Source organism: Hakea prostrata, chromosome 9 (genome assembly GCF_041222555.1).
Source record: "Hakea prostrata isolate BN-2017 chromosome 9, UWA_Hpros_2, whole genome shotgun sequence".
Taxonomy (NCBI): Eukaryota; Viridiplantae; Streptophyta; class Magnoliopsida; order Proteales; family Proteaceae; genus Hakea; species Hakea prostrata.
In genome coordinates this window covers 41,203,388-41,223,082 of record NC_142608.1, presented here as the reverse complement: position 1 = coordinate 41,223,082, position 19,695 = coordinate 41,203,388, and the positions used below count along the sequence as shown (strand labels likewise).

Sequence of the window (19,695 nt, the reverse complement as noted above, 5' to 3'; positions counted from 1 at the left end):
GTAGGCCCCAAATTGTCTAAACAATTTTTAACAGCCAATTCATATATTTGTAAGAAAATAACATGGCATATTCAATAATGCTGAAAGTCAATTGTCAATTATGAGCAAAATAAGAAAATCCATAATACCACAAAGCAAATGAATTCTCGGAGGAACTAAACCAGTCAACTCATGTAAAAAAAAGGTCCCCTCATAAACTATCAAAGAAAATGGATGATTAGTAAACCAGCAGCCTTGTTGCCTAGATAAATGGTGATTTACTATGGTGAGCATTTTTGTAGTTGGCATGACTTTGGTATCAACATTTTACTCTCATTTTAAATTACATGAGTCCAGATTGTGTACTTGTACAATAAGGCCCGAACATTCTAAGAACCCTCTTTCCAAATGTGGTCAATAGTACAACAAGAAAACTAATTTTGCAACACAGATTATCTGATGATCACCTTAAAGGATTAATTCTCCACCAATTGAGCCTCCAACTCAAAACACTCTTTGATGAGCCCCTTGATGGCAAACACTTTTAGGATAGCTCCCAGATTCCTGGATTGAATGGGTATTCGAAAGAAAAAGGAAAAAAAATGACGAACAGCACAATTGATATCGGTCCAATAGAAACAACAAGAAGAAACTACCAAAATAAATCTTCTACGAAATTGGTTCCTATGAAAGTTGAAATGCTTGGTACCCATTGAGGATTTAAACACCATCATGTCCCTGGACCTTGGATCCTTGGATTCTCTACTTTCATTCTTTAAAGGGTCAAGGATGGAAAAATATTCCGCAATAACTACCCTGGAGGAGAAATGTCCTTAAAATCCAAGAGGAATTGGGCAAAAAGTCAACATAAAAAGGAAGAAAAATTTGTAAATAATAGTAATAGTTCTAGAAAGATAGTAATAATGAAAAAACCGGATGGCTTAAGTGTTCATTATAATTCTGCAACACTATAAATGCTTCAAAGTTTCTATATCTATATCCATATATAGTAGAAGTTACAAAACCTAGATTCTGTTCAACAGAATGGAAGAAAAACAAGTACCTTGAGCTTCTAATTGTCCAGTGTCTCTGATGGTAAACATTTAACTTGTTCGAGGACAAAAAGTTCTCCCCTGCTCACCTCTTAAATAAAAGAAGATGAACACGCTTCTGCTATTAACTAGCTGGAGAAACACACGAAGCGCCAAGTGAGCATTTATAGGCTTACGAAGGAAATGGACATGTGACTTCAATTGCCTCACAAATTTCCTAAGAAATAGGAAAGCGACAGACTCGGTTCGAGTGCTGAAACGTACGTATTTCCTGATAGATTGGAAAGTGAAAAAAAAACTGAGGTTCACGTTCTCCATAATTTCCACCCCCTACAATCTTTTTGTAATTAATTGTGACACGTTGCAGTTAATTATCCAATCGTTAAAATTAAAATCCAACTAAGAATTGAATATAAAAAATTCTTAAAATGTCTATTAAATTTGTCTTTTTTTCTTTTAAATAAAGTTTAATTATAGAGATTTATCACATTCAGTTTCTAATTAGATTCTAATTTTGACTCTTGAATAATTAATTGTCACGTGAAACGATTTCTTAAACATGAATTTGGATTCCCTCCATCCAGCTTGCCGCCCATACTCGCATGAGTGTGGGACAGGGGACTCGATTTATAAAACACAGTACTTCATAATGTGAGAATTTAAAAAAATAAAAATAAGAAAAACACATTAGCATGACAGCAAACAGAGGCTCAAAATCCATTGGATATGTTACATCAGATTATAAGGATAACTCCATAACTCTTTTGTTTTATGGCGATCTACTCTCTATCAAGTATTATTTAGCTAACTTGAGCTTCGGAAGTGTTATCCGACCACCCTAATCTGTCGTGTTCTTGCAGTTATTATTGAATGATAGCTCGAGCAAGATTTCGCAACAACATTATCAAACCAGTCACAGCTATTGGGAGCCCCCAGGCCTAGAGAGAGTGTGGAAGGTGGGGTAAAGATGGAGGTTCGAACCCATGAACTCTGTAGACTTATTGTGTGCTTCTACATAGGAGGTTGTCACTATTGTGCTATAAGAACATTCACATGTATTATGTTTTCCTTTCACACTATTTTTTTCTAGGGACATAATAAGATTTGGTTGGGTCAAATTTTTTCAAAACATGATCCTGACCCTAATACGTACCCAGCCTTGCCTTGACCCAAATCTTGACCATATATGATTGGTCTAGGTTGGACCAAACACTTTAACCTTGGCTTTTGCCATGGCCCTAATCCCAGCCGACCTAACCACAGAACGATATGACTACTTTTATCAAAAACTAGTAAAAATCCCCGCTGGGAGACTCACCCACCACAGCCAAGTATGCTACCCGAGTGGAGCACCGGATTAGTCAGGGCAAAGCCTTGGAACCGGGGTTGGCAACCAAAAAATAAATAAAAATTCAAGTGTATATGCACGAGGTATTTTTCGTTGCTTTAAAATTAATTATATTGATTTGAAATTATATATATATATATATATATATATATATTTTTTTTTCTATTTCTTCTTTATTTTTCCCAGGTAATCTTCTTTCCAAACTATAAATTAATCCAATATATTAAAACAAACAAAAAAATTAATCCAATATTAAAAATCATACATAAAAGTTAAAAATCAAATATTTCAAACAATATACATGGAATCTAACAAAGTCACATCTATTATGAAAATTGGTAATGTCATCCAGATCGACTAATTTTAATCAAGTGGAACAAACCTTTTCTATGATGTAAGAATTTCGATTTTTTTGGATGGAGGGAGTAAACTAAACCTGAGAACATTTTTTTACCATCATCGCAGGCATTCTGACTTTTTGTTGTTATTGGTTGTTGATTGTGATGAAAATTAATAGATCTATTCGCCAAAGAGTATCTTTGTTGAGTAGATGCAATTCATCATTCTTTATCTTTCCTAATATCTGTTCAAGGGCATATTGTTCAACAGCTTATCTTGTTTCTTTAACATGCAAAAATGCCTCAAATGATAGTAGCTCTAAACCTTGGAGCATGGGGTTCCCGCATTTTTTTGTTTGATATACCGAGAATGCAATGGCTACTTTTTGGGTGAATTCTTGCAAGCGGTTCTTATGGATAAAATGTTAAGTCACACTATTGCTCTGGCTTCAGTCATTTCCCTCTGATTCAAGGAACAAAAAACCGAGTAATATTAGACACCCGAAATAGAAGTGCAAAAGAGGAAGAACTATCTTAAGCTAATTAAAATCTCACTCGTTATTGAAGAATTGTTGAAATTTCTATGACTATATTTGAATCAAATTCCCACTAATTTGAAACAATTAATCAAAATTGAAAAGTTCTCCAAGATAACTGTGAGAAAAAAATTTAAGAATTGAATACCTTACCTGCAAATTGTGATTTAAGAAATATCTGATAAGGAATTTAAATATTAAAGATTCTTTAATAAAAAGGGAACAAATAAACAAGGAAATTGAAAGATTTTTTTTATAGATGTAATTATTTTTTATTTTTTCAAAGGAATACTTTTTTGTGGTGAATTTATTGAATAATATGTTATTCAAAGGTTCAGACATCGTGTATTGCATCTTTCTAATAAAATAGTTAATAATGAGATTTCTGTTTTGGAAATAGAAACAATTATTATTATTAATATACCAAAACTATATTTACCTTTCTTTATTAATAAAATTTTCAAATAAAAAAGATCCGTACAAGTCCAAAGAATAAGGAATTATCAAATACAATTGAGAATGAACAATAGGGAATTTCAGGCATCGTTTATTGCATCTTTCTAATTAAAGAGTCATTAATGAAATTTTAGTTTTGGAAATGTAAACAATTAGTACTATATCTAACAATAAAAATTACTATTTTGAACGTCATTTATTATATCTAATTGTTTAAACTGATAAAAGTATTTAAGGAAATGAAAATATAACTATGTCCCTTGAATTTATGCTTTTATAATAACCTACAGAGGGGGAGGGGGGCTGACATAACACATTACATTGATGATGCAAACCATTTAAATCTAAGGGTTGTCTCTCTCTAGTTTTTGTTTCTGCACATATTTTCTTTGTGGTTCGTTGACTTTGTTCTTATAACATTGACAAAAGAAAATAATCTTTAATGACTTTCTACCCAAGTTCATCATCTCCAGCTGGTCAGGATATGCAGAGTTGAATAAGTAAATAGAAGTCAGAAAAAAAGTAGGAGCTCAATCTTCTGCAATAACACTGATCTCACTTTCTCTAGCATATTATAAAAAGATCTCAACTATCTCTGCTAACTCCAATGATGTATCTGTGGATCTTCCACATACCTACTGCAATTGGCTGAGCATAATACCGAAGCAGATCTCCTTCAGATGAAAGCAGAAGATAAAAGTTTATATATTTTGATCCTTTTTTCAATGACTCATCTGATCATGTACTTATGTAATGGTTAGCATAAAAAAGTTACTTCTAATTCAAGTTCTCTTCCTTTGTCAGTGCTTCTATTCCTTTCTTTATCTGGGTATTACACTAGTGACTAGATTGTCCTAAACACAATCTGCTACAATGCTGGAAGCATGGTTTAAGAATAAAGTTCAATCACAAGCAATTAAGGCACTTTTGAAATCGATGAGACATGCTCCTGATTTGAGTATATTTATAAATGATGACTCCTCTGTAAGTGAAACAACCAGTCATCATCATCAATTTCAGAATATGCACATAGAAAGATGAAGCATGTTTAGGAACTCAGTTTTTTCAAGGAAGGAAACACTTCGATTTCCTTCTATCAAAGATGGAAAACAAAATGGTCACTTGGAGAGCCTCATCTCTTTCCTATGCAGCATGATAAGTTCTCAGGAAATCCGTTCTCCAATTTCAATCCCTTTACCTAATGCAGTGCTTTCGCTTTTCTAAAACTGTTGCAGAAAACTGGATGTTGTATGCTAGAGATTTTGACTAGGGAAACCAACAAGGCAAAACAATTAACCCTCATCTCTTGGGATCGATGTTGCAAATCTAAACAGCAAGGAAGGCTAGGGTTTAAAAGAATGGAGCATATTAAATGTGATCTATTACTTAAACAATGCTGACGACTTCTCAACAATCCAAACTCACTCTAGGGAAAAACTCTTAAAGCAAGATATTTTTCTAATTCTTCAATCTTTGATCCAAAGGTAAAAAAAAGAAACAAGGATCAAGAATATGGATTAGCACTTCTAGTATTCTTCCTCTACTTCAAACAATGATCCTTAGAAAAATCGGTGATGGGAAGAATACTTACTTCTGGTTTGATCCTTAGGTTCACAAATCAATGGATCATACAGTAGGTGAACACAACTTTCCTTACTGGCAAAGGCTATCTACAATACAAGAAGTTTATCATTCATACCACAAAAGAAACATGGAGTTACACAATCAAACTGATGCTATAACCATTCATTCTTCTTTATCTCAACCAATTCTTTTACTCTATTTATCCCCAACACAGGACTCATGGCTATCTTTATTATTGACAACAGGCAACTTCTCCACTAAATTAGCAGGAAAAGCCTTGTCAAAATTGAATAACCATGAATCATCAACATCACACTTTCAACAGCCTTGTCTCTTGAATGTAGGATTGCCAACCAAGATGATCTTCTCTCAGTGTGCAGGGACAAACCCAATTTGTGAACTGTGCAATAATAGTGACGAATCAATTTGGCATATTTTCCTTTCATGCAATTTGACTCAAGACGGAATTGATTAACAATAACTCCCTTATTAATTTGTACAACTCCTTTCTGCTTGATTTTGGTTTTGATAAGGATACTAAACTATAGTTCTTCTCAATTATTATAAAAACATATTATTATATTTGGATAGAAAGAAATACAAAGGTCTATAATAAGAAAGACCCCAACCTACTAAAAATACTTAACAATGTCAATAGATGGGTTGGAGACTTGGAATTATTACCTACAAATAGATCTGAAACAATCCATGCAGAAATGAGACAATCTCCTACCTCTTTTAAGTGATTTTGCTCATCTAATCAATTGGGGGAATTACCCATGTTAATGTGTGCAGGCTTATCTAATGAACTAGATGGCAACAAATGGAGCGTAGGACTTTTTAGGGATGGAGCCATTCAAGACATTAGAACAGGAATAGCATTAGCAGAACATCTCTTCAAGGACTTACTAAAGTCCACTTGGGAAGGTATAAGAACAGCCCAACTAAAGCAAGTACAACTAAATACATCTGGTGTGATGAAACAATTGCAACATATATACTTAAGGGCAAAGAAATGAACTAGTTAGTAGTTATCTCCTTCTTTATTCCCTATTTTGACAGATATTCTAATTATCACCTCCAAGTTAGAATTTTGTACTTAAGACCATGGAACGAAGTTTCGGAAAAATTCGCCGGTTCGCCAGCCGGCGAACCTAGCGAACCAGCGAAGTTTCGCCGAAACTTCGGCTAGAAATTATAATTTTCGTTGGCGCGGAGATGGGTGCTGCACAATTGAAAAAAAAAAAAAAAAAACAATCACATGTGACCTGACATAGTGACATCACATTGCTTGGGAGAATGGGAAAGTGGGAATCGTGGGATAATATAAAAATCAAAACTGAGTGGGAATTTGGAAATTGGGATAATAAATTATAAAACTCAAAACTGCCCAAATCACTTTAGGTTTCGTGAACCGTGAACCTTCATCTTTGCAGATGCAGTCATGGAGGTGAAGCAATGGAGTGGAGCGGTGTTCGTTGCAGATGGAGGTTTCAGACGATTAGTTGCTGATGGAGGTAGATCGTTTTTAGGCTTCTCTTCTTCCCTGAAATTCTATGTTCCTTCTCCGACGACGACTACACCTGGAGCTTACAAGAAGAAATAAGAACAAACGAGTAACGAGTTCGAAAGCGAGGAGAAAAATCACAAACCATCGCCAACACTGTCAATTCCTTGTTCGATTCTCTTGTTTTTTTTTGCATTTCTTCCCTTCAAATGTAGGGATTTCATTCAAGATTGGGTTTTTAAGGCTAGGGTTTGAGATTTTGGGAATTTTTAGGGTTTATTTCTTCTGTTAATGGGACTGGATTCTCTGGTTTTCCATTAGAAAATGACGAACACGATTCTCTTGTGAAGCCTTGTCTTGGCGACAGAGCAACCAGGGAGAAACAGAGGGGACCGAATGTTCGAGAAATCGGCCGGATCTCGCCAGTTCGGCGAGAAAAGCCGAGATATCGCCGATTTCTCGGCGATATCCGGTCAATCTCGTTTCGCCCCACACTTTCAGTTCGCTGAGTACCGACATCAGCGAATTTCGGCGATATTTCGTCGAAATTACCTTCCATGCTTAAGACCTGATATTACCAAAAACTAGCTACTCAGTCTAACAACCGAACATGTAGGACTTGTTTAAAGGATTTGCCTCATGTTGGATGTAATTGCACTTTTGAACCTTAATATAAGCTTTCTCTTTTCTTATCCCCCCCCCCCCCCCCCCCCCCAAAAAAAAAAAATTGGACAAAGAAGGATGTTCCAAGTCCTTTCTAAGTGCACAATACCTCTTAGTCCTATGGCTAAACTTCGCTTCAACTACTAAACTTAGAATATCACTTCCTACTGCTGAATCAACTCCTAAGTCTTCAAATAGACCAACAATTCTGTTTTTCTAGAACGTTTCTTTTTAAGGGTTCTATCTTATGAGTCCTCAAACCAGAGAGCTTCACTTACATCAGCTTTTTGAAACCCTAACCCGTCTTCTCCCAACAAGATACAATGGACCAAATGGCAATGGAATTCTGCCCATCCATGTAGCAACTTCAGTCTTTATCAGAAAAAGCTCCGGAAAATGTGGGACTTCGTTTATATATTCTCCCACGTGGAGTGTTGATGTTGCAAACTCTGCAGTTGGCCAGAGTGGCCATAGCATCATCCATGTGTCAGCTTCAGAATCCAATTCAATCAAATACTTTTCCACATATTGGTTTGCATTCCATATGTCAATGCCGGTCTATGGAACTCCCACTGTTTTGCATTCTCCCATGGTTCTGATTTCCAAAACTATGTTTTCCCAGTTGGAAAACTGGATCAGGCTGAAATTTGACATCCATCCACAAAATTTAGACCCTCCATAATCCTTCTCAAAGGCAGTTTTTGGCCTTTAACTTTGACATGCAGGACTGGTTCCCTAACATTTTTTTTAATATGTAAATATGAGAGATTTATGTAAGGAGTTCACAAGAAAAAAATATTAGAAAGACACTGGTTAAAACAGACACAAAAGAAACACAAACTGAACAAAATAGAACAAAGATGACAAAGATTTTAATAGGGTTCATGCACCAATATGATGTGCTACATCCACAGTGAAACTGAAGATGTTTTACACCATAAATGAAAGAATATATAGATGAAGAGCTTTCAAGAACACCCAAAACAACACATGAACTCTCTCAGTCAGAAACCCTAGCTCGAAAGTCCTCAATTCTTACTTCTTTGTAGTTGCTTACACAACAAGATGGGTAAAATATATAAATACTCATTGAAGCAGGTCGATCCATCAAGTGAGGTCTTGCTGTACTGCTGGAGATAGGCCTCTGCTACCATCAGGGACCTTAAAAATAATCCAATTCGTGTCATCACATGAAAAAAATACAAAATCGAAGACATATAAAATCAGTTAATAAGCTGTCACACTTACAACTCCAAGTACTAGCTTCGATTATGTTTATGGTTTATGGTTCTAAGTTTAGGAAGTTTCACCTTTCTGTTTCTTGGACATTTTTCTATAGGAAAACTATAGCATTCAGGTCTTGAAAGAAATAATTCAAATGTAGAAAGCTTTAGAAAAATTATGTTCCTAATTGATCCCTATGGTTGTAACAATTGCAACACCGAGGGATCAAAAGGACGGATGAGGATCCTCTCCAACGCTCCACCTATCCCCACTCCCACCAACCTCGTGCAGGAAGTGACTGCCCTGCCCCTGCCTGAAGGGCCTGCCCAGGGTGGGCCCCCTGCTTGTGCGAGGTTGGGATGGGCAAGTAGTTGGTAGAGGTGAAGTGACTGCCCTGCCCCTGCCTGAAAGGCCTGCCCAGGGTCCCCCCCCCCCCCACCTGGCGAGGGCCTGTGTAAGGTTGGGGGGATGGGCAAGTAGTTGGAGACCATCTGGAACCAAATAGATCACTCCTGAGGATTGGGATGAGTTGGGCATAGATTGAATGGAATGCCAAGTACACAAATGCACCAGATTTGACACGTAGACAATCCAAGTGGATCAAATGAGGTGCCCATTCTAATAAACCTGGCATAACAGACAGTAAATTTGATCTTAAACATATATTATTGCACTTCATATTATCTGTCAAGTACCCAGATGAAAAGTAAGAAATGCATGCATAAAGACATATTTACCCTGCTGTATCCATGCTTTAACATCTAGCTTGACATGAAGAAGAAGAAAAGTTCATAGAATGGCTGCCCTTCCCATTATCGCCCTTCCCATTATCACATAGCTTATTGAATTTCTAAAGATTGAATAGCCAGCTTGGCAGCAACCACAGAAATGTTCTGTTTAACCAATTTGACTGATTTCTCCAACCTCTCTGATGTCACTTTGATTTCCATTGCCTTTAGTTTCTCTCTCTGCAATGTCACTGATTCTGATTCACTTGATCCTTTCAAAGACAAAACAGCTTTATCATAATACGGCAGACTAGATACATTACCAACAAAATTCTTGTTATAACATCAAAAGAAATGCACTCGTCAACAATAATGAGGATAGAGGATCAAGGAATGCTGTATTGGAGACTATACCCAGAGCATTCTTCAAAAAACAATCTATAAGGAAATGGTAACTGCAGGGCAGAACCATCTTTCCATTGTAGTTGGATTAAGGCATTTCTTGGAATTACCCAGTGGCAAAACCCTCCAGAGTATCATAATAGTTATAGCAAGCGTTTAACAGTACTTCAGTAAGTACATGAGGATGCTTCTACATATGCAGAAGATCCATGCAAAACAACCAGGGAATTTCCAAGTCCCACTCATTCACTAGTGGTGGCTCTCGCATTTCTGATAGTTCATTATTTATTATTGTTAAAATCCAGCAGTGATAGCTGGGCTTCTAGCTATCACCAACTGGTAAAGGGAGTTAGTTTATAGGGTTCTTTTGGGGTATCTATCTTTCTATATTTGCTTCTTTCTATTTATTAAACCTGCCATTAGTTGGTGAGCAGAAGACTGTAAGTATGACCTGTGATTAGGAGTTTCCACAACTCTAATGGTAGTTCTCTTCTTCAAGCTTGTTATCTCCTCTCTTCTCTCTCTCTGGTTCTTCTTCAGCATTCTCAGTTGCTTGGCCAGTTATAGATATCCGGGAGTCTGACATGCTATCAGAGCTTTCTGTAACTGGCTGTAGGATTGTTCACAAAATTCTCTACTGATCATGATACCTGGAAATCTCACCTAGTGAGCAGCCACCTGCTGCTCCTCAAAATATGTGGATATTCCCCTTCTTTTCAACTTATGATGGACTCAAAGTTTATTAATTGATGCAACAATCAGCCCAGGGATCAAGCCAATATGCTGCTGCCTGTTTTCAGATCAATGCTCCTCCTGTGATATGCAGCTGCCTATTTTTCTGCACAGATTTCTTTGTCTTCCTGTTGATCTACCCTGAACTGAATCTCTGGGATATTATTCTGTTTGAAGAGTTGTGACGTCCTACCTTGGTGATCTAAGCCTCTGCTGGATGTCAATACTAGTGCTGGCTGCTGCCTCTGTCTTGTCAAGGATTTGTGCTCTAAAAGAAATTCTGCTAGTGTTGGTTTCCTTCGCTACTACTACCACTGATTGTTTTGGGGGATACAATAGCTTAGATAATTTTTCTTATGATGATATGGCTGTCCTACTTATCTGAATCAACCGCAGCCTCAATTTGTTTTTTCTTCTGATAAGTAGGATAGATCCTTTATTGAATGCTGCCCTGGTTTGGATTGCTTACTATGGTGTGATAATAAATTTTTCAGTGCTGATTTTATACTTATCATGGCCACTGAGACCACTAGCCATCTCAGAGAACCCACTCTTTCCTCTAAGCATCTGAATATTCAGATAATGTCCAGTAAGCTTCAGGGTAGTTCTAATTACCACTTGTGGGCACAAGCTGTCCATGTGTATGTTTTTGCCGTAGGGAAATGATCTTTTATTGAGAATCCAGCCCCTACTCAAAAGATAAAAATTATGATAGTTGGTCAAGGATAACACAATTATTATGATTTGGTTGTGGAACAGTATGAAACCTTGTATTGCGGCCAATGTCATGTTTCATTCTACTACTAAGAGAATATGGAATGACTTGAAGGAAGCGATATCCCTAGGAGAAAATATGAGCCGTATCTATGACATCTATAAAAAACTCTTTCAGTTCCAGCAAATCAGGGAAGCCCTTGCAAGATTACTACTATAGTTCCTTTAAAGGAATGATGGAAGAATTGAACATGTTTCAGCCTCTTAGTACAGACATTGAGAGACTTAAAAACCCAGCCTAATGAGTATTCTGTCTCCAAGTTTCTTCTTGGACTGGACCCTAGCCTTAGGCAAATTAAAAAACATTTATTGGCAGGAGAAAGTGTGTACTCTGAGTGAAGTCTTCTCTCGACTCCAGCGCATTGTTTCTTCTAGTGAATCCACTCCATACAGTTCCATCTAGAGGCAGTAGTTCAGCCCTTACTACTTCTGTGGCCACAGTCGTGGTCATGGTTCAGGGGGAGACAGTACATCTGGTGGCCGTGGTAGTCAGCATATGGATCGTGCTTCCTGTCGGTGTACTTTCTGTAGGTAAAACTGGACATTTGCTGGACATTTGTTGGGCCAAACATCATACTATAGCAGTTATCCAATCATGTGGTACCTGGTGATGGTTCTGATGCAGCTCACCCTGCGGATACTGCAGCCACTAACTCTTCCGGAGATCAAAACAAGAGTCTAATCCAGCCAGGAATGTCCTGATGTGCAAAGAATTTTTGGGGAATTTCCCTATTTATGTTAGGTTAGGATAACTGGGCACCAATTCCTATGACCAATAAGAATTGAGGTTTCCAACTAAAGTTGAGGATTTAGATCTATTTTAAGATTCAGGAATGAGCTACTCTATTTTATGATTCAGGAATGAGTTACTCTTGAGGATATCTACTCTGGCCAGCTTTACTACCTAGTCTTACCGTGGACATAAAACCAACTAATCTGTAGCTGTTTGGGCAAATTGGATCCAAATTAAGCTTTACTGGTTAATGGTCAAAACCTGTACATGTGGTGTTGGTCGCCGTAGAATTGGAAATCTTGATGATGCAATTCCTCAACAAATTAGGCAGAAAATAAAGAATTGCCAATAATTTCAATGCAAGAACACCAGAAAAGAAACATAAATCACCTATATAAGCATATTTATATATAAAAAAGAGAATTGAAAGGGGATTTTCTTGTGCAAGAGCAACCAACCTGATAACAACGTACAAACAAAACATGATAATGATGTACTATTCATGTTACAGTGCAAAAGAGAAAAGGAACATTGACTGATCTACCTGAAACAGGTTGGAATGCCACAAAAGACATACGCTCAGGTAAAAGTGGAAAAAAAGCCTCATCACAATCTATAGAAGGTTGTTTCTCAGCCCATCTTAAAGAGTTAATAATATGAGTCTGCAACAGTTCATCCTTCGAAGCCTGACGATGGAAGAAATAAGTACCTTTTTATTAAAAGTAATGAAACCAGGCTTTAAATTATGCATTGACATTACAAAGAATATTTTTTTTCTTACTCCAAATTATTACAAAGCAACTACTGTTCCACAATAGTATCAAAACTTTTTGTCAATTAAAGAAGTGCATGACCAACACATTCATTTGAACAAGGTAATAAATGCTGGGTGCAGAGGTAGATGATTTGAATAAGATTACCTTTTCATTAAGTTGCTCACTGATTCTGGGAATACTAATGATATATAAAAGAGTATCTATGTGTGTCTTTTCAATGAAAAAAGAAAAGAAAAGCCATTTACGTTTAATGGGGTATTTCTTCTTTTTAATATCTGCCATTTTTTTTTTGTTGATTCTGAATTTTGAATATCACAACTTGTTTCTTCAGAATTAATATTTATCTCTGGGGTTAGAAATATTTTTTTTCTTGTTTTTGTGATTTTTTCTATTTGGTTTTTGTTAGGAAAGGGCAATTTGGGAAATGACAAATCCATCGAACTCTCGATAGGAAAAAGAGGCGGTAATCAAGAGTTTTATACCAATCGAAGTTGGTTGATGCTTTCCTATATAGAATAGACTTGTAAATTAGCCTATAAATAGTGAAGTTATTTTGAGGAGTGCTCACAAGTTCAATCTGAGCCTCCACAACTAAATCGTGGCTTCCATCTTCTCTTCTCCCTCATTCTTCACCTTATTCTTTCTCAAATTAACATGGTATCAGAGCTAACAGTTGATTCTATAGAAGGGAAAGAAATTGTACCTGGTGTGAGAGTCGTTTCCATAAATTAAAGGGATGCAACACCGTACGCTGCACTTGTTGGAGATTTTTATCTGAAGATTGATGCAGCTTCTTATGCTGACCATTACTTTGGTGATTGCTATTTAAGATCGGTGCAAGAGAATGCCCAACTTTGGTGTCAGATCTGCATTTTTTTCAGGTATGAATAAACTGCGCTTGATCTGAGATATTTTTCGTTTTGTGATTTGGGGCTGAGGAAGAGTGTCTGTAGTCCTCCTCACTCTCGATCTGTTTAGAGTTGAGAGAATAACCATTCTTTGGAGAAGAAGCAGCCACCAGAGTAGTCGCTGGTGCTTTGATTTTTCGCTTCTGACGCTGTTTTAGATCAGAGAGAGAGAGTGAGAGAGAAAGAGAAGAGTAACCTGCCGTGAGCAAGTTCTCAAGTTCTCAAGTTCGATTGGTATTGGTATTGGTATTTTTTGGTTCGGTTGGTTCAAGTGGTCCAGGTGGTCCAAGTTCGATTGGTATTGGTTTATTTATAGTTATGAGATTAATCTGGTTCTGGGATTAATCTGGGAATAATTCTGATTCTGGAATTTATTCTGATTCTACTTATGATTTCTGATTTCTGGGATTTGATTTTAATTGTGTTGGATATGGGAGAAACTTCAAGTAAAAATACCAAAATACCATGACTGAAATTATTTCTTCATCCTCTCATCGGTTAACTAAGAAGAAATTGGAGGGTGTATCAAATTTCCACCAATGGAGGGCTATAGTTAAAATTGTTCTTACTGGACGGGGACAAATAGAGCATTTGACTAAGACTGTACCTAAAGATGATGATACTTGGGCAATTGTCGATGCATGAATACTTGGGCAGATGTTTAATTCCTTGGCCGATAATATTATAGATTTGGTTACTCACTTACAAACTATGAAGGAATTATGGGAATATTTGAATGTGTTGTATTATGGTCAAGAATAATTGGCTAGAATCTACGAATTATCTCAGGAATTTTATCGAGTAGATAGGAAAGGTAGAGATATTACCCAATATTTTGCAGATTTTAAAAGAATGTATGAAGAACTAAACTCTATTCTACATATCTCCTCTGATATAAAAAATATGCAAAATCAAAGAGAGCAATTAGCTGTTATGGGTTTCTTGGGAGGTCTTGGAAAGGAGTTTGAGGCAGTTAGAGCACAGATTCTTGGTAGTGATCAAGTACCTACGTTAGCTGACACATTTTCAAGAGTTCTTCGTGTTGCAAGGGAGAGTACCAATAACTCTACAGAAAATTTAGCTTTGGCAACAGTTTCTCGAGGCACTTCTGGAGGACATGCCCTTGGTGGACAGAATATAAGACGAACTCGAGGAAATAATACTGGAAAATATCCAGGTTCACACAACTCTACTGACAGTATAGGACAAGTTAAGACTTGTCATCATTGTGGTCGTCCAGGACATATTCAACGATATTGTTGGAAGCTTCATGGGAAGCCCCCACACATGGCGAATGCAGTCATCACCTCTAAATCAGCATCGCCAACTACTACCGTTCATCCTGAGGGTAAGACTGTAAACATGACTGATGCAGATTATATTCGTTTCACTCAGTTTCAGGCCACTCAACCACATTCAGCCGCTGCCACCCTTGTTCAGACAGGTAATGCTACTGCTTGCCTTTCAACCACATCTCGCCCATGGATCATTGATTCAGGAGCTTCTGATCATATGACCGGGGCTACAGGTATATTTTCCTCTTTTCTTCCATTATCCTCTTTGGTTACACTTGCTGATGGCTCTCATATCAATGTTAAAGGAGTGGGTACAGTTCAACTCACTCCATCCATTATCCTACCCTCAGTTCTTTACGTACCGAATTTTCCATTTAACTTATTATCTGTTCATAAATTTACCTCCACTAATAACTGTTTGGTGAAATTCTTTCCTGGATATTGTTTATTTCAGGATCTTACGACGAAGAAGATGCTTGGTAGAGGCCGTATGTCTGGGGGGTTGTATCTATTCGAGGAGATATCCTCTATTGCTTGCTCTAGTATTTCCATCCCCCATAAAATACATTGTCGGTTGGGGCATCCCTTTTTGGAAAACCTAAAATTGGTAGATAAAGTTTTCATTCTCTTTCTAAGTTGGACTGTGAGTCTTGTCAATTTGGAAAACTTCATCGTGTGAGTTTTCCTCCTCGTATAAATAACAGATCAGATCACCCTTTCTCTCTAGTTCATTCTGATGTGTGGGGACCCTGTCCTGTTAGTTCTACTGCAGGTTACAGATACTTCATTACATTTGTGGATGACTTTTTAAGAGTGACTTGGCTTTATTTAATGAAAAATCGTTCATAATTATTTGACATATTTTGCAATTTTGTTATTGAAATTCGTACTCAATTTGGTGTTCCTATTCGTACTTTTCGTAGTGATAATGCCAAAGAATATTTCTCTGATCCTTTTTGTAAATTTATGGCTTCTAATGGGATTCTTCACCAATCCTCCTGTGTTGATACTCCTCAACAAAATGGGGCTGCGAAAGGAAAAAATAGACACTTATTGGAGGTCACCCGTTCTCTCTTATTTGAGATGAAGGTTCCTAAATCCTTTTGGGCTGATGCAGTTTCAACTGCTTGTTATCTTATTAACCGGATGCCTTCATCTGTCGTAAAAGGTGGCATTCCTCATTCTCTCTTATTTCCTTCATCTCCCTTATTTACTTTGCCTCCTTGCGTATTTGGGTGTGTATGTTACATTCGTAATCATCGCCCAGGGATCTCTAAACTTGATCCTCGTGCACTTAAGTGTATTTTTTTGGGGTACTCTCGCACTCAAAAGGGATATCGTTGTTATTCTTCTGACTTACGAAGATATTTCGTTACCGCAGATGTGTCATTTTTTGAGTCCTCCTTTTTCTACTGAATCTCATAGTTTAACTGACCTAAATGATGATCTATGTATTTTTCAAAGTGTGTTTCCACAGGGTACAGTTCCTTCACCTCCACCTCTGCCAGACATCACCAAAGTATACATGCGCCGTCCAAAACCACCGGCTCCCCCCTCTGCACCTACGGTCTCTACCTCTGTGCCGACTTCGTCTGTTGATCCTGCGGACGTTCCTGCCAAATCTGACCTTGATATTCCAATGGCTCTTCGGAAGGGTACTCGTTCTTGTTTTCAGTATCCCATCTTTAACTTTATTTCATATTCTACTTTATCACCTGGATTCTCTACTGCTCTATCTATTATAGAGACTTATCCTATTCCTAAGAATGTTCTTGAAACCTTGTCTAATCCTGGGTGGGTCAATGCAATGAACGAAGAATTACAAGCCTTAGAGGACAATCAGACTTGGGATCTTGTGCCTTTACCCTCAGGAAAGAAAGCTATTGGTTGTAGGTGGATATTCACTGTGAAAGTTAATCCTGATGGTTCTTTAACTCGCCTGAAAGCTCGTCTTGTTGCCAAGGGCTATGCTTAAGTTTATGGCGTAGATTATGTTGATACTTTTTCGCCTGTTGTCAAGCTTACTTCCATCCGCATTTTAATCTCTCTTGCCGCTACCTATCAATGGCCCTTGTTTCAGTTGGATGTGAGAAATGCCTTCCTTCATGGAGATCTGCATGAGGAAGTGTATATAGAGCAACCACTTGGGTTTGTTGCTCAGGGGGAGAAGAATAAGGTTTTCGCCTCCGCAAATCATTATATGGTCTCAAGCAGTCACCTCAAGCATGGTTTGGATGATTCACTACTGTTGTAATAGAATTTGGGATGACTCGTTGTGAAAGTGATCACTCTGTATTCTTTAAAAACTCTGATGCAGGCAAAATCTTTCTTGTAGTTTATGTTGATGATATTGTCATTACAGGAAATGACACTTCAGGAATTGATAGGTTAAAGACCTATTTGCAAGAGAAATTTCAGACCAAAGACTTGGGCAAGTTAAAGTATTTTCTAGGAGTTGAAGTTGCCTAATCAACAAAGGGCATCTTCTTATCTCAACGGAAGTATGTACTAGATTTGCTTTTTGAAACAGGAATGTTGGGATCAAAACCCATAGACGCTCCCATGGAATGTAACTTAAAGTTAATGCCAGAAGATGGAACCATTCTTGATGATCCAAAGAAGTACTGGAAGGCTTGTTGGAAAGCTGAATTATCATTGTGACTAGACACGACATTGCCTTTCCGATCGGTGTTGTGAGTCAATTTTTATGCCTTACGAACATCATATTGGGATGCGAGTTATACGAATTTCCGAGGTATCTTAAGAAAGCACCGGGACGTGGACTTCTTTACATTAATCATGGGCATAGAAATGTTGAAGGATTCTCCCGATCTTGATTGGGCTGGATCACCTATTGATAGAAGATCGACTACAGGCTACTGCACATTCGTTGGAGGAAATCTTGTATCATGGAAAAGTAAGAAACAAACTGTGGTAGCAAGATCAAGCGCAGAATCTGAGTATCGTGCTATGGCACAGGTAACATGCGAGATGGTATGGATAAAACAATTACTCTAGGAATTAGGAATTATTGATGACACACCAATAAAATTATGGTGTGATAATCAAGCTACGATTCATATAGCATCAAATCCAGTTTTTCATGAACGTACCAAATATATTGAAGTTGATTGTCACTTTGTTCATGAGAAGTTACTACAAGGCATAATATCCCCTAAGCATGTGAGGACTGGAGAACAATTCGCAGATTTGTTCACCAAAGCTCTAGGGAATACAAGAGTTACCTATATTTGTAACAAGCTGGGCATGAGTAATATATATGCTCCAGCTTGAGGGGGAGTGTTAGGAAAGGGCAATTTAGGAAATGACAGATCCATCTTCGAAAAAAAGAGGCGGTAATCAAGAGTTTTATACCAATCGAAATTGGTTGATGCCTTCCTATATAGAATAGACTTGTAAATTAGCCTATAAATAGTGAAGTTATTTTGAGGAGTGCTCACAAGTTCAATCTGAGCCTCCACAACTAAATCGTGGCTTCCATCTTCTCTTCTCCCTCATTCTTCACCTTATTCTTTCTCAAATTAATAGTTTCTAATTGTGTTTGTCAATTAGCTAGATTCTTCGGCCTTTTTGTTTGGCAGTGAAAAATTTGTCCAATCCGTAGATCTGATTCGAATGGATGATTCATGAATAATTTGATTTCCAATTATAGAATTTTCTGAAATTTTTATAATTTCTGTGTCACTTGATTTATTTGTTTCCTTTAATCGAAATAATTGAATTGAATTTACTTGTGCAAGGCCTTTCATTATTCTTTTTATAAATAGAACTTTTTTGGTAATCCATCTTTATTTTTTTCTTTGAAATTTATAACTAAAGAAAATTTATTTTTCACTTTTTGAATTTTTATTTCGAGTTCTTTTAAAATGGGTTTTAAAAAAATGGTTGCCTTTGTGGAGAACCAAAAGGAAATTCTGTTTCCATTCCCCAGACTGTTAAAAAACTAAAATTAGCTTATTTTCCTTTCTTTTTCATCTCTACGGTATGTTCAAACGCAAAGGAAACATGTTGAAGTATATAGACTTGGGATATTTACTATTCACGACACTATTCATGTGAATAGTAAAAATATTTTTTTATGTTCACGGGTACTGTTCATGTGAACAGTAAAATCTGTTTTTTTACTGTTCACGATAACAGTAACTTTGTTTGTACTGTTTACGTGAACAGTATTATGCTATTGATGTTATTCTACTTTCTATTTCTAATGTTGGAGTCTTGCTACATAAGTTTTGGGAGTTTTTAGAAAGCATAGTATCTATTTTGGTGGTAGTTTCTATTTTCAGAACTTTCTATTTTTAGAGCTAGGAAGTTACTAAAGTTGCAATTTTTTGTTTCCTTTTTCTAGAGGACAATTACTTGTCTCTCAAGTTGTATTAGATTCATTAGAAGGTATAAATAAAAGGGCTCTGTGATTCTAGACTCTTAAGCAAGAATCACAAGCCTCTTCTACTAGTTCTTCATCTCTCTTCTCTTCTTCTTCTTCTCTCTTTTCTTTGTTCAAGTTCAGCTGCTGTTTTGATTATTTAATGCTTGTTTTCTAACATGGCATCAGAGCAAGTTTAATCAGTCTAGGGACTGTTTTCTCTCTCTTGGCTGCCCAGTTTTTTTTCCTTTTTCTTATCTAGGGTAGCCCCAA

At 37.0% G+C, this 19,695-nt stretch overlaps 1 protein-coding gene across 3 annotated transcripts in view; it reads right to left on the bottom strand.

Annotated features, from left to right (window-relative positions):
• Positions 1–8,229: 8,229 nt before the first annotated feature.
• Positions 8,230–19,695, bottom strand: part of LOC149005241 (uncharacterized) — a 28,425-nt gene continuing 16,959 nt past the window's right edge. For 2 of the 3 annotated variants that reach the window (XR_016175573.1, XR_016175572.1), the window contains exons 6-8: positions 12,601–12,742; positions 9,425–9,687; positions 8,230–8,624 (exon numbers count right to left, since the gene is read on the bottom strand). Coding sequence is in view for 1 of the 3 variants with exons in the window: in XM_089168617.1 (XP_089024743.1) it covers positions 9,527–9,687; positions 12,601–12,742 (303 nt within the window). In the remaining 2 variants the exon portion in view is untranslated. The other variant, XM_089168617.1, reaches the window with a different exon arrangement.